At 37.2% G+C, this 14,218-nt stretch overlaps 1 protein-coding gene across 1 annotated transcript in view; it reads right to left on the bottom strand.

Moving 5' to 3' along the window:
* Window positions 1-956: 956 nt before the first annotated feature.
* IFIH1 (interferon induced with helicase C domain 1) overlaps window positions 957-14,218 on the bottom strand; it is a 57,116-nt gene continuing 43,854 nt past the window's right edge. Inside the window, exons 9-16 of the mRNA XM_077883019.1 lie at window positions 13,016-13,139; window positions 12,217-12,501; window positions 11,580-11,839; window positions 8,825-8,974; window positions 7,009-7,170; window positions 3,656-3,846; window positions 3,046-3,139; window positions 957-2,949 (exon numbers count right to left, since the gene is read on the bottom strand). Coding sequence (XP_077739145.1) covers window positions 2,770-2,949; window positions 3,046-3,139; window positions 3,656-3,846; window positions 7,009-7,170; window positions 8,825-8,974; window positions 11,580-11,839; window positions 12,217-12,501; window positions 13,016-13,139 — 1,446 coding nt within the window. The 3' untranslated portion in view covers window positions 957-2,769. The remainder of the gene's footprint in view (window positions 2,950-3,045; window positions 3,140-3,655; window positions 3,847-7,008; window positions 7,171-8,824; window positions 8,975-11,579; window positions 11,840-12,216; window positions 12,502-13,015; window positions 13,140-14,218) is intronic.

The following is a 14,218-nucleotide window of genomic DNA, read 5'->3' as shown; positions in this document are numbered from 1 at the left end:
TGCCTCTCTCTGTGTCTCTCATGAACAAATAAATAAAATATTTAAAAAAAAGAATGAATGAAAAGCAACAATGATGGGAAACGTCAAATCCTCTTTGGCTTTATTGAATTGAAAACACCACCAGAGGCCTTTTTCCTAAGGCCTAACACTCTGATAGATTAAATTGCAGACAGAAAAATATTCATCTCTCTTACAGTATTTTATGCTTCCAATGACTGCTTGTGACATGCACTCATGGTCCTTTGGAAAATCATTTCTTACTCATTTATGTGCTGCCTCAATGCTTTACATACATAACTGTAAATTCTTGTATTTTAATTTCACGTGGCCTGAAAGGATCTCAAACTTTTGGTATAAAACTATCCACAAGGTTGGCCAATGATCTTGGAAATGCTTGCTGTGCTAAAATTTCCTGACACTTCCAGGCCTTTCAAAACCACCATGAGACACATGAGTCCAGCCGATGTACTTGTCCTGTGACACCCCTGCAGTGCCCCTTAGCAGATTGGAGCCACCTTCGAATATGTAATGTGCTCGCCAGGTATTTAGCCCACAGCTGATATTACCACAAGTCATTAGACAAGGTCTTCAAATGAAAGCAGCCATGGAGCCAGAAGCACAGACTAGGGCAATGCCGGAATCGTAAGGGACCTTTGACACCACTTAATTCAGTTGTTCATTTTCCAGGAGAGGAAACAGGACCTGCATGAGATGAGGTGGCCCAAAGTGGCCCAACCAACTGAAGGTTTTGTGGGGACTAAAATTGGACCTTCCAACTCCAGATTGATGCCTAGATGTCATGAGCATATTCTGTAAATCATCCCCAAATATTAGAAATATTAGACTGTTCAGTAACGATCAATCAAAATGCTGCAATTATTACATGCACCAAGTTTGAGTTTTCAGGTATGATAACAGAGTAAGTTTTATACAATTTGAAACATGTATTTGAAAACTTTGAGGTAGAAATAACACTTCTTTATTGAAAAAAATTCTGGAAAACACAGATGAAAAAACCTGATATTTGTTGACACCTCAAAAACAGTCTACATATGTTACAGTAGTACATTTAGCTATTTTATGCATTTGGTTTTCTGCATACTTTCCAAAGTGTTCTAGAAGACAGCAATACTTTAAATGGAATCAGCTGGAGCTTTTAAAAGTATTTTAAGAAAATCGCAGTCTTCTTTTGTCCTCTTGCATTCCAAGAGCTCTGATTGGTTAATATTCACCTTTGCTTGGTTCTTATCAACAAAAGCTAATGTTAGACTGAATTTAATGAACCCATCAAAACCACGAAAGAATTTTAACTCCCTCCAACATACTGTTTCTCCTTGTGTAAGAGGTAATCCCTTCCGTGTAGCAGATCATCTGAATAAGTGTGGGTTAAAATGGTCAATTGTGGCTCTGTGTCAATCATGTGGCTCTTCAAGCTAAAAAGAGGCTACCTGTCTCCTAGGAGAATGTTCCCAGGTTGAGCCCTGTGTCCATCTCCAAATGGTCATACTGGGTTCAGAAACACTGAAAATGTCTTAGTCACAGAGAGGTTTCCCTTCTACCTGGGATTAGGGACAGGTGGAGATGGATATATTTTGTTGTTGTTGTTCTCTAATAACATCCAGCATGTGTTACCTGCTAAATCCTGTGTGAGCCCTAGACATCTCCATCGCCCCAGGTAATCTTCCTTGAGCATAGTGTTATGTTCATGGAGGGAAAGCTAAAAAATAAGCCTTAACCTACCTGTTGCTGCTTCTTCATAATACCTTCCCTTTTAGGGTGCTTCATATTTTTCAAAGAGCTTTTCTATGTATGTACACATATATCACTTACAAAAGCTGGAGAAGCGATGTGAGAAGTAGAATTCTAAGATGACCTCCACAATTTCTGCCTGCTGGTGTCTATGCCCTCAAAGTCCCCTCACTTTGACTGTGGGCAGGACCTATAAATATAATGAGATGATCACTCCTGTGGTTGCAGTTAAGATTTTATCTTAGCGCACAAGAGAGAGATCATCCTGCTGGCTTTGAAGAAGCAAATAGCTTTGCTATAAAAGGCCCTGTGAGCAGCCCGGGTGGCTCAGCAGTGTAGCACCGCCTTCAGCCCAGGGTGTGATCCTGGAGACCTGGGATCGAGTCCCTGCATGGAGCCTGCCTCTCCCTCTGTCTGCGCCTCGGCCTCTCTGTGTCTGTGTCTCTCATGAATAAATAAATAAAATCTTAAAAAAAAAAAAGCCCTGTGAGCAGGCCACGTGGTGAGCGCAGGCCTAGTGCTCAGAGTGATCCCCAGTGGACAACTAGTGGACCTCCAGAACGTGTGCAATAATAAAGGGCTGTTGTTTTAAGCCACTAAGTTTGTGGTAATTTGTTACGTATCAATAGGAAACTAATAAAAGCAAGCAAAGGTAAATAACACCATAGCCATTTCACCAAGAAGGACACTGGTTCAGAAAGATGAACTGATTTGGTTAATTTTATTTTGCAGATTGGTGACAGGACTGATAGTGATACCCCTGGGTGCTCATTCACAGCCCAGCATTCCCTGTGCACCATAACCCTCCACACTAATGAGTATTACCAGTGGGTGTCCTTTACCCCTGTCCACCTACAAGATAGATACTTGAAAGCGTATTATATGATCTTCCTCTATGCTGCTCAACACAGAGTAAAGCAATGATTTTATTACATCAGTCCTGGAGTATAGTAAAAACATTAATCAGGATCATAGCAAATGTTAAGTTGATGATATCTTTAAAGGTTCTCAAATCAAATGTCAATCCTCATCACTAAACAAACAGTATTCTGAGTAGTCAAGATCGGGAAAAGCGATAGGTAATTCTACCCACTTTTTGTATTGTTTCTTTGATGTATTATTTTTGAAAATCACTACAAAATTCTTTATTTTGAGACAAGGCAAATCTAAGCCCTTGTGCACCATCATCGTTCCCCAGGCCTGTAAAACAAGAGAGTGAGAGGAAAAGTTAAATGCACGTTCAATTAAGAATTCCTTTGGCCAAAGTAAAAATAAAGCCCACAGCAATGTACTCACTTGGCCACACATTTTGCAGATGATCTCGCCATTTGTTTGATAGTCTATAAACTTCTTTCGTAGTGCTTTGTTTTCTCTCACAATGTAGAGTTCCCTAAAATTATCAAGAAATAACAAAATATCTCTGAGAATTTGCAGTGGACAAATATGCAGCCTGTGGGTACATGCTGTTGGACCTGAAGCTAATCCGCAGGCGTGCCTAGCCCACACCTTATTACTTCTCTCCTTTTCCTCCTGCAGATCATCAGACAGATACCCCCTTTCCACACATATATCTCAGGGGTCATGTTGCCTTTGGTGGTTTCTTCCAAGTCTATTGATTATTTTAACTAGACTTAAGTTGTCCAAAATTTTGAGAACAAGTATCAGCATACACCAAACTGATGTACCTTGGACAAAATGGCTTTGGGTCTTACACTTCTCCTCCCTGCCTCAGTGCAATATAGTTGAAAAAAAATGATGTTTGAAATGGGGTTATAATCTGGGGGCTAAAGGAGGGGAAATTCCAAAAAATAATGAGTCTCATTTGTGTTATTTTGGAAGAACATTCACAATACAATCTGCCTCACCTCGTATAAGGGAACTTAAAATCGAGTTTTCCGGGACTTACTTGAATACCGGTGTCATGTTGACATGGTGCATCTTCTCAATAACGTGGATATCTTCCCCAGAGCAGGCTAGCACACTGCAGTTTTTGCAAAGGAAATTTATTAATGACGGGTTTTCCTTGTAACACTTTGCAGCACTTCTCTTGATTTTCATTTTCTTTTCCATGATACTTTGCATCTGTAGTTCCAAAATCTGCATTGAGAAAAAGAAAACGTTTATTATTTTTTTTCTTCACAGTTTGACTGAAGTAAGTCTCCTGGAATTCAGAGTTCTTAGATAGTTATGGAGATGTACACCTGGCCATAGCCTAGAAATGAAAATAATGAGGTGATTGGCCCCAAAGAATTTAGCATATAATGCCTCCCTCTGGGCATGGAAATGTAGAACCTTCAGATGTTCCGAAAATAACCCATTCCATTTTAGACAAGTTCTGTAGTGAGAAAGTCCTTGGCAATATCCCAGAGAAAAAACCTCACCCCCTAACCTCTCTCACCATTAGTTTTAATTCTGTCTCATAAAATATGTCTAAATCTGCTTTTACATGGAATCTCTTTGAAGAACAAACATTGTTATTATATTACCAATAATCTTCTCTTACCTGTGATAAGCCCCCCAGTTTCTTTAAGCTTTTCTCACACATTATAATTTCTAGACCCCCTTGCTATCTTAGTCAATCTCCTTTTTACACATTTGTGGCAGAAACTACTGGTTTCCCACTCAGTGTCCATTCTTCCTGGAAACAGAACTATAATTTCAACTAAATGACTACATTTCCAAGCCAATGGCCAATGAGACATAAGATGTTACATAGAATTTCCAGAAAGTCTCCTTAAGTATCAGCTGCCATTTCCACTTTTTGCCTTTTCCATCTTCTTCCTTCTTCCTGCCTCAAATGAGCAAGTGCTAGTTTAAATTCAAAAAACTCTTTGACTTGGATAATGGAAACCTAATACTAAAAGGGCAAGAGAAGAGTCTTGGCTTCTTCACAACATCATGGAGCTATCATATGGGTCCAGATTGTCCACATTTTTTAAGTGAGAATAAGTCCTTAAGCCCCTGTATTGCAGGCTCTGCAGTTAGTGGCAAAATTTATTTAATAATAGAAACAATGGAAAGACACAAACCTTGAGGTAGGCACTGGCCAGTTCTCACACCTATACAACTTCATATTTACTTCCAAACTGAACCTCTCACAGATGGAAAATTTATACTAACTTGTGGAGGAAGCCATTGTTTTCCTGAAGACTGAGGGGAAGTTTTAGTAAATGTAAACTCTCAGTGCTGATGAACAAAGTTGAATGGCCCACCTTTCGCGCTCACCTTTGTTTTGGGCTTTGATTCAAGACAGCCATATTTAGTACAGAAAAGAAAACCAAACCTTGTGAGCAATCTATGGGCCATAGAATGCCTTAATCAGACAAGTACAAAAATCAATGTCCTCTGTAAATGGTAACAATATAAAAAATTGAAGTATTATGTTTCCTAAACTTTAATTAGGTTGCACTTGCAAGATATTTATAATTCAGTGAGCTGATAAAAGATGATTTGGCATAGGACCATATACATGGTGGGCAATCAAGAAACACCTATATGTGTGACAGAAAAGATAAAAATACATCTAAGGTTAGTGTACAGATATGTAAACAGGACACCAGGAACTAAAGGATTGGTTCTGGAATAATAAAGAATATGAATCAAAAAGAAAGGAAAAAAATAAAACAAAGCATAGTAAATATATAGGAGGCACAGTACAGGCAGTCAAAGTCTAAATAAAATGTAATGATGTGGCAAAAGTTGTTGAGTCATTGTTAGGGAAAATGTTTAAAATCTCCACATTGTTTCTAGAAGTTTGATTTAGAGGTTTTCAGTTAGGTACAAATTCTGTATATGACATGGAAAACACACTTCACCTTCTGCGTCAATGCTCACCATTTATTAGTGGCTGCCTGCAAACTGTGTTGAGAAGGATTCTTAACTCAGGAAAAGGGAGAGCTGGGACCTAGTAGCGATGTCTACTGTAGTGATGTCTCCTGAGGGAGCCGAACTAAATAGTAGTGGAATCTGCCCCCACATCATTGCCATCCCTGCTCTGAGTTTGTCAGCCTGGAGTTAGCTTTAGAAGGGCAGGTCTCTTAGCCAAAGGAAACCTAAAAAGATTGTCGATTCTGGGGCCCCAAAAGAGACTGTATCTTATTATAGATATAAGCTGGAAATTTTTGACTCATAAACTCCAGAGACGGCCTAGAGCTTACCCAAAACACTTGGTCTCGAAACATCGGTCTTTGAAAATATCCACTTGAATAACTTTCCAGTGACATTATTTGGCCACAGATGTTTGATTTGACATTACCAAATGTTTGGTTTGCCTTATATTTAACGGGGTTTTAAAATACAAGTTTGTGTAGAAACCTGGCCAGGAAACCTTGGAGTTGGTTATAGCAATGCACACCAATTTAAAAGCATCCCTTTCGTGAAACTCTATTTAGGGTAGAGCCAATTCCAATGTTAAGAAACTAACATTCACACCCATATGCAAGGGTGTGAATTTTCTTCTAAATGGATTGTTTGCTATTATAGTAGTTACAGTCTTTAATTCAGTGGTATGGGGGATTTCCTGAAATATTGTAGAAGTGCATTCTTCCCTCACTGCATTCCTCTTGCAGCTCAAATGAGCATTAGTAAATTGAGATGCAGCTAGATGACATATTATGTATTTTCTTATCATTCAGATCTAGCCTCAATGTTACTCCTCCTACAAGACTTTCCCCAAACACCCAATCTATAGAGTACTCATCTAATGACTTGTTTCATATTGTCTTATTCTAATTCTGTAGCATTTATCCTTAAGTGATACATTTCTTGCTTCAGTTTTGCTTATTGTTTCTCCTCCTCAAATCTCATTATGTATACTCTAGAATATAAGCTTCATATAGGAGGGTTCTATCTGTGTTATTTGCTGCCATGTTCTCTCTTTCTAGAATGTTACCTGGCACACAGTAGGCACTTCATAAATATTTCTGGAATGAAAAACTTGTGCCCATACAAACAGATTGCACCAAACCAAAATTACCAGGTTGGCTTGAATGGGTGAGCTATACTAGTCTTTCTGATCAAGGACAGACTAAATTTATATCTTCAAAGTTTATGGTTGGTTTCACCGGAACAGCGGCCTGACAATTTCTGCCCTCATCGGTCCTAATTCTTTGTATGTGAATCTGGATTAGGCATGGCTCATCCAACTGGAACTTAAAATTTAGCACAATTTCTGTCTTGAGACTTAGCCACAAAGCTATCAGCGGCAACCACATGCAGACTTTTTAAAGTGAAAAATTCAGAGAGGTCCAAAAACCATACCTTATGAGCATACTCCTCTGGATTCATATTTTGAACATGGTCTATAGCTTTATACATCATTTTCTCTCGGAAATCATTAACTATCTCACGTTCAATAACCCCTGAGTTACTGTGGGCAACCAGGACGTAGGTGCTCTCATCAGCTCTGGCTCGACCACGGGCCTGAGAAAAATAAAGAAATCAAGTTAATGAAGGGTCATGTCTTTCTGTGAATGCTCTCATTTTTGGCCTGGAATGGTATTCAATGCTCAGTGTCCCAGTCTTTAAGTAATTTCTCTATTGTCAGTAATGTTAGTTATTATCCATTTTTTATAAGTCAGTTATTTGAAATTCAAACTGCACTATAATGAACAATGAGCAATGACGGTTAGGTTACCACACCATCCTTCAAGACCCCCAGTTACACAAGACCATCCTGTCCCTGGAAACTTCTCTCAATCCTAAAAGCCAGCATCATCATTGATTTGGACTAGGGAGGCACTCCTCCAGCCTAGTAGGAGGGATGGATAGAAAGAAGGGGCATCTCTGACCTTGACACTAGAGTTGTTGAGAATGCAGGTCTGCTCCTGGTATCTATATTGGATTTTGAGCACATTTCCCATGAAAACATGCTTAACATGGTGATAAATTTCTATAGTCCCCTTTAAAAATTGATATTTAGGTACATTTTGAGTAACAGAAAATATGGTCTTAGCCAGGAACCTAACGACCAACTATAACACCATCTGTATAAAAATGTATTTGGTGTAATAAACTGCTAACAAAGTAACTCTTGAAATACAATTACTTCCTAATTTGGTGGCTATCTGGTTATCTTAATATTCCATGACTTGTTTTCCAGTCAAGAAAGCAATTTTATATATTTTATTTTATTTATTTTTTTTTATTTTTTTTTTATTTATTTATGATAGAGAGAGAAAGAGAGAGAGGCAGAGACATAGGCAGAGGAAGAAGCAGGCTCCATGCACCGGGAGCCCGATGTGGGATTCGATCCCGGGTCTCCAGGATCGCGCCCTGGGCCAAAGGCAGGCGCCAAACCGCTGCGCCACCCAGGGTTCCCCAATTTTATATATTTTAAAAAGAGATTTTAGTTAATGATATCGGAGGAATATTATTGGCATTAACCGGCACAACTCCCATACATGCTCAATGAAAGGTAACAATTATATTGTTAAGACAGTGTAGGTAAGAGGTAAAGCGAAATTAAATAGAAATTAGTATACTTCACTTTTGTTTTATATGTATAACTATGCCTCCCCCAACTTCTTTTGATGAAAATTTTCAAACACAGAGTAAAATTGCAAGAATAGGGAGGAAAATGCAGAAATAGCAGGGTTCCCAAACTTTTGAGCATATTACTTTGTCAGACATTTTAGGGACACTGCTCTTCAGATTTCTGGTCCAGCTGGGAGTTCATAGACATTCTAGGAATTAGGAGGCCTCTTCAACTCTTATAGATGGGCCAGTGTCATGTTTCTGAAGAGTCTTGGGATACAGAAATAACAATCCAAGAAGAGTTGTTTGGAAATACGACAGTTATCTGTCATCATCATCTGAATTAAACAACACCATAAAATGCAGTAGTGTGCAGCTCTTCAAGATTTCTTCTTCTTTTAATTGAAGTATAATTGACATGTAACACTCTTAGTTTCAGGTGTGCAATGTAATGATTTGATTTTTGTATACAGTGCAAAACGATTTCTCCTTTAGAAGGAGAATAGATACATTTTAAAAATGGTCTGTGCTGCTTTGCTAAAAGAGAACAAACTAATAACACAAAATCAAAAAATCAAGTTATTAGAGGTATTAAACATACCTGGACCATGGCTATTTCATTAGTGACGAGACCATAACGGATGACGATATTACATTCTTTAATATCCAGACCTTCTTCTGCCACTGTGGTAGCGATAAGCAGATTTATTTTTCCTGTGCGGAATTTACTAATGACTTCTTTTTGTTCATTCTGTAGAAACAGTTTAACAAATTAAATTTTGTGATGCTAAACACATTAAAATCTTCTAATTAGCAGAAGAAATAATAAATTGCAACTGGTCAGTGCAAATCAAAGGATTAGATCATACACGGATTCACTGCCATCTGTTTTTGGCATTGAACAAAGACATGATGGTGAGACAACATTTGATTTCCAATCTGGGATTACCACACAATAACAAAAATATTTCCATCATCCAGTCTGGAAGTGGGAAGACCATCATTTATGCCAAGGAAATAAACTGATGGATGACTTGGGAGGGAGGAAAAAGAGATGCTTTCAGTGGAGAAGAGGGTCAAGGCGATGAGAAACTAGAATGGGCTGTGATTTTCACTATGTTAACTTCAGAATTGTTAATCTCCAGAAAATGAGATTCGGGGACACTTTTTGAGATCATTGAATTTTGAGTCACAGAAAAAATAACACACTCTATGCCACATTTGGTCACTATAAGAGTCACTCAAGCGCGAAACCTATGGAATATGTCTGGAAGGACATGTGAGAAACCAAAAACATTGGCTTTCTCCCGGGAGGGAGCAAGAAGGCTGGAGAGCGCTGGTGTGTCCTAAAGCTCATTAATTCTGAAGGAGGTAAATATATTATGTGTTCAGAGAGAAGAGTAAATAAAAATGAAATAACAAGTTATTCAAAACAGACTTTTAAAAACTATAATTCAATAAAAAAACTCTGAATTTTCAAACTTAATATAAGTAAAGAAATAAAACAAGCACTCTGGTCCTTACATAGGATGAATGGGTGAGCATAAACCTAGCCTGATATGGCCAGTGTGGTTTTGTTCTTAGAACCACTCTCATCAAAACTGTTGTTCCAGTCGGCCTGTACAGATTTCTGTTATGTTTTATCCCCAAACATTAAACAAAAACATTAAACATTAGACAAAAATAAAAATAAACATGTCAGACCAACAGTGTGTCCTCCCACCCTCTTCCCTTTCTTCTTAGAGGTGGTGTGTCTTTTTTTTTTTTTTTTTTTTTTTGAGTCCTAAAGGCTGGAGAATTGTGCAGAAAAGCCTCTCTCCAGTCTTCTCTGATAATTTCTCCCTCTCCCACTCATGTCCACTGATAAAATCTTCCATGCCTTTGGATTTCAGCAGAAGTGTCTGCTATTCAAAAGTAACTTTAGGAATGCCTGGGTGGCTCGGTGGATTAAGCTGGGCCTGTGCTGGGCTTCCTGCTCAGCCAGGAGTCTGCTTCTTCCTCTCCCTCTGCTCCTCCCCCAGGTCATGCGCTCTCTCTCTCTCTCAAATAAATAAATAAAATCTTTAAAAAAGAGTAAATTTAAAAATGAGAATTTCAGACACAGAGTTAGACCCTCAAATCACATCAAGTAAATGCTGACTCCCTCTTCCAATGAGTAAGACCAACTGTGTTCACAAGAAGAGGATGTGGGGCATAAGAAAAAGGTGTGTTCTATATTTTGGCATGTAGCCCCCAAATCTGAAAGAGCTAAGGAGCAAAAAGTAGTTTGACAACATACTTTCCTTTTGTACCTCACCTCTTTTCAAAGCGGATCTGAGGCCACATATAACCAAAGTTATAACACTAAAGCTAATATAATAGAAACTCAAAAACGGGAGTAGAAGAATATAGATGTACTACTTGTAAGAATTAGCATAGAGGCAGAGAGACTGAACTTCAGTTTTGTCTGTGAGCTTCCTGAAAGGTATGGCAAAAAATTAAATAACTGATTAAATAGCCAGATTAAATAAACTGGCTCTCATCACAAAAGAGAAAGTAAGCTCCTTACCCAAGGAAAACAATGCTTTCTTTCTCTGGTATAAATTTTAGAGACTTTAACTGAGTATGTGCAGTAAGTATATTGCATAAAATTTCAAGAATGACTTTTTTCTTCAGTAAATCCTAAAACAGATTTAATTTCGTCCATTGGACTGAATTTTGATGAGTATGATAGAATTGGAGTGTCCTCTTGTCTAGCAAGACTCAAGGTCAATATGACTTCAGAAGAACATTTTATTCTAACAAGCCACGCTTATAATGTCTACAAGTGTCTTTTTTTCTCTCCCATGGGTTTTATTGTGCACATGATAAGTAGTATAATGAAACGAAAACAACACAAAACAAATCTTAAAAAGGGAAAGAAAATCGCGTATAGTCCCAAATCTCTAACACATGAAATGTCTTCATTTTTCCAAGTTGCCTTATAGATCTCATCCTATGCAAACATATTCTACATTTTTCTAATTATAATGCACATATTTTTGTTGGGATTTGATTTTTCCACTTGATATTATATCGTAACCATTTTTCCATTTTGTTACTAAGTTTAAATGTCAATCATTTTTGCAAAGGAAACTCAATTTTGAAGGTTCCTCCAAGTATATGAAAGAAGTGACTCCTAACACAATTCTTAGCTTATCAGACATCACAGATTAGATTGCTAATAAACTCATATTTTAAGAACAAGTGTTCCATTCCATAGAATTATTCGTGGATAAGAGAATTGCAGGGCAAGACAATTGATGGAAAAAAGACTACAGCTAAGTTGGGAAGAGTAATAACAGAATAAGGGAAGAAGTAAAGAAGGGTGTTTTCACCTGTGTCATGGGCTTGAACTCGCTGCTGTGTCCAGCTCCAATTAGATGATGGGCTTTGACTCCTACCTCTGCAAATTTTTTATTTTCAGTAATCCACTGGGAAAGGGCAAATGCACTCTGTCGTGTTTTTGTGAAAATTATTCCTCGGGCCGGTTCCTCAGTCCTTGTAAATTGTTCCATTATGGTGTTTCTTAATTTGATCAGCTTTTCATTTTCATGTTTTGGGTTTTGAGCCAGCTTTTTCAACATTCTCTTGTTTTCTTTAAAAAAGAATTAGTTTGAATTATAAAATATGTGAATAAATTACACTGGGAGACTTTATGTAATGAGATACGAATATGTAGTTGAACTATAGTTAATCTTATGCTGTATCTAATGATCAGGCTAGCTTAATAAATAAAGGTATTGCAGTCTTGTTGACAATAAAACCAGATGACCAACTGACTGATTCTGAGTATATAATTCATGGCTTATCTGAGCTCATCAATTAGAAAGAACCCCAAAATGATTGGGATTTCTTCTTTCAAAATAAAAGATGATTTTAAGAGGGCCTTTTGGAGAGCTCTTGAGAAGCAACAGGCTCACACCCTGAGGCAAATGCACGAGAGTATAAAATCAACATAACATTGATTCTTACCCCAAAATAACTCCATGAGAAATCTATCTGTCCTATCCAGTCTCAAAGGTCTCTTTTCATCATCCTCAGCTTCATCACCATCACCGTCACCGTCACCATCCTCACCACTCTCATCACTATCACCTTCTTGGACTGCAAGCTTCTTCTCTGTCTCATCATTATAGAAAGCTTCAAGGTGATTATATGCATCAATCGTTCGAATTGTATCATTAATTTGTAGGGCCTCATTGTACTTCCTCAAATGCTCTGCACAAACACGGTCTTTTCGATTTCCTTCTCGTGCAGCTATGAAAGAATACATTACATAGAGTGAAATAATGGTAGAACACATCCCTGAAAATTGTGCTGTGGACGTCTATGACGACTCTAAAAATAAGCTTCATGTTGTTTTTGAGATGGGCCTCCCAACGTGCCTCCAGCTCTAAAAGTTTTCCAACCCCTAAACTGGCGATCTGAGCTCTGTATCAGCGAGAATAGAGTCCTGATCCATACTGACTCAAAGAATGGCATGAAAAACATTGCGGTTGAGTTTGCATTTGGAGGCAGAGACTAATATCTATCTTAATATGTTAAACATACAATAAGTGAAAGACTCTGGAAATAAAGAGAAAATTAATGGATTGCTGCTTCTTTCCTTAGATAAGGGATTAGAACATGTTCATCCTTGTACTACTTCGAACATAGAAATTCCATTTGATATTCCATTTGCTTTCAGTTTGGTTGAGAATATATGACTCATCCATCTGAAATCTTGGCATGAACTTGGAATAAACAAGTGTTAGGTCAAAACCCAAATTACCTTTTTTTTCCATTTGAATGGTCCATTGTTCATAGGGTTGAGTTCCAAAATCTGACATTGGACTCATTTGGCAAAAACTTTGAATCTTGTTCATTATTTCTAAAAGTTTATCTTTAAATGGATCCTAAAAATAAATTATACACTTATTCTTACATGCTCATATTATTAAAGAAATAGCATTATCTTTGTTAAAATAACTCCCATGTTATAATAAATTTAATTCAGAATCTTTGGTCTAGACAAAGTAACAAGTTAATCCCTGACCATCTCTTTGTACATTTATTTTTCAGTAATCCATCCTTAAGCCATACATATACCAACATCATGTACTGCTGCTAGAATTTCCCTTTTAAAAGTTTTAAAAAAATAAAATTAAAGAATAATATGCACGTTGAGTGCTAACAATAATTTTAAATGTATTTATTTTATATATTAGTAAATATTAATTATTTAAATTATATCATTAATTATATAAGTATTAAATAAATAAATAAATATTTTTAAAGATTTTATTTATTTATTAATGAGAAACAGGGAGAGAGAGGCAGAGACACAGACAGAGGGAGAAACAGGCTCCATGCAGGGATCCCAAGGTGGGACTCGATCCCGGGTCTCAGGATCAGGCCCTGGGCTGATGGCGGCGTTAAACCGCTGAGCCACCCAGGCTGCCCCAATAAATATTTATATATTAAAGCAATGCCCTAGTTATTTTGAAAGCCTACAATGTAATTTCATAAAAATTACCTTTTGAAGAACTGGTTTCAGTATTATTTTTACTAAAGTAAAAAGTTAAAAGGTAGGCTTGTATTGAGCACCAGGTAATGTGTGTAAACGTTGAATCACTATATTGTACACCTGAAACTAATATAATGCTGTATGTTAACTGGAATTTTTTTTTTAAAGTTAAGAGATAGAGTTTTAAATGCACTCTTCTTTAGTGCATACTATATGATTTCACTTTTAAGTTCAAAATCAGTTAAAATCCATCTTTGGTGTTAGAAGACAAAATAGTAGTTATCTTTGGGGGCTGAGTGACTAGAAGGAGGAATGAGGGGTTTTGGGGTGCTGAAAATGTTTTATCTCTTGATTTGGATTTTTATTAAACAGGTGTATTCATTTTATAACAATTCAGCAATCTGTACATTTATGAAGTTGTACCTTTCTGTATGTCTATTATACTTCAATAAAAAGTATATCAAAATT

The sequence above is a fragment of the Canis aureus genome, chromosome 34 (assembly GCF_053574225.1).
Source record: "Canis aureus isolate CA01 chromosome 34, VMU_Caureus_v.1.0, whole genome shotgun sequence".
NCBI classification, from domain to species: domain Eukaryota; kingdom Metazoa; phylum Chordata; class Mammalia; order Carnivora; family Canidae; genus Canis; species Canis aureus.
The sequence above is the reverse complement of the archived record's forward strand: the minus strand, read 5'-3'. Positions and strand labels throughout refer to the sequence as shown.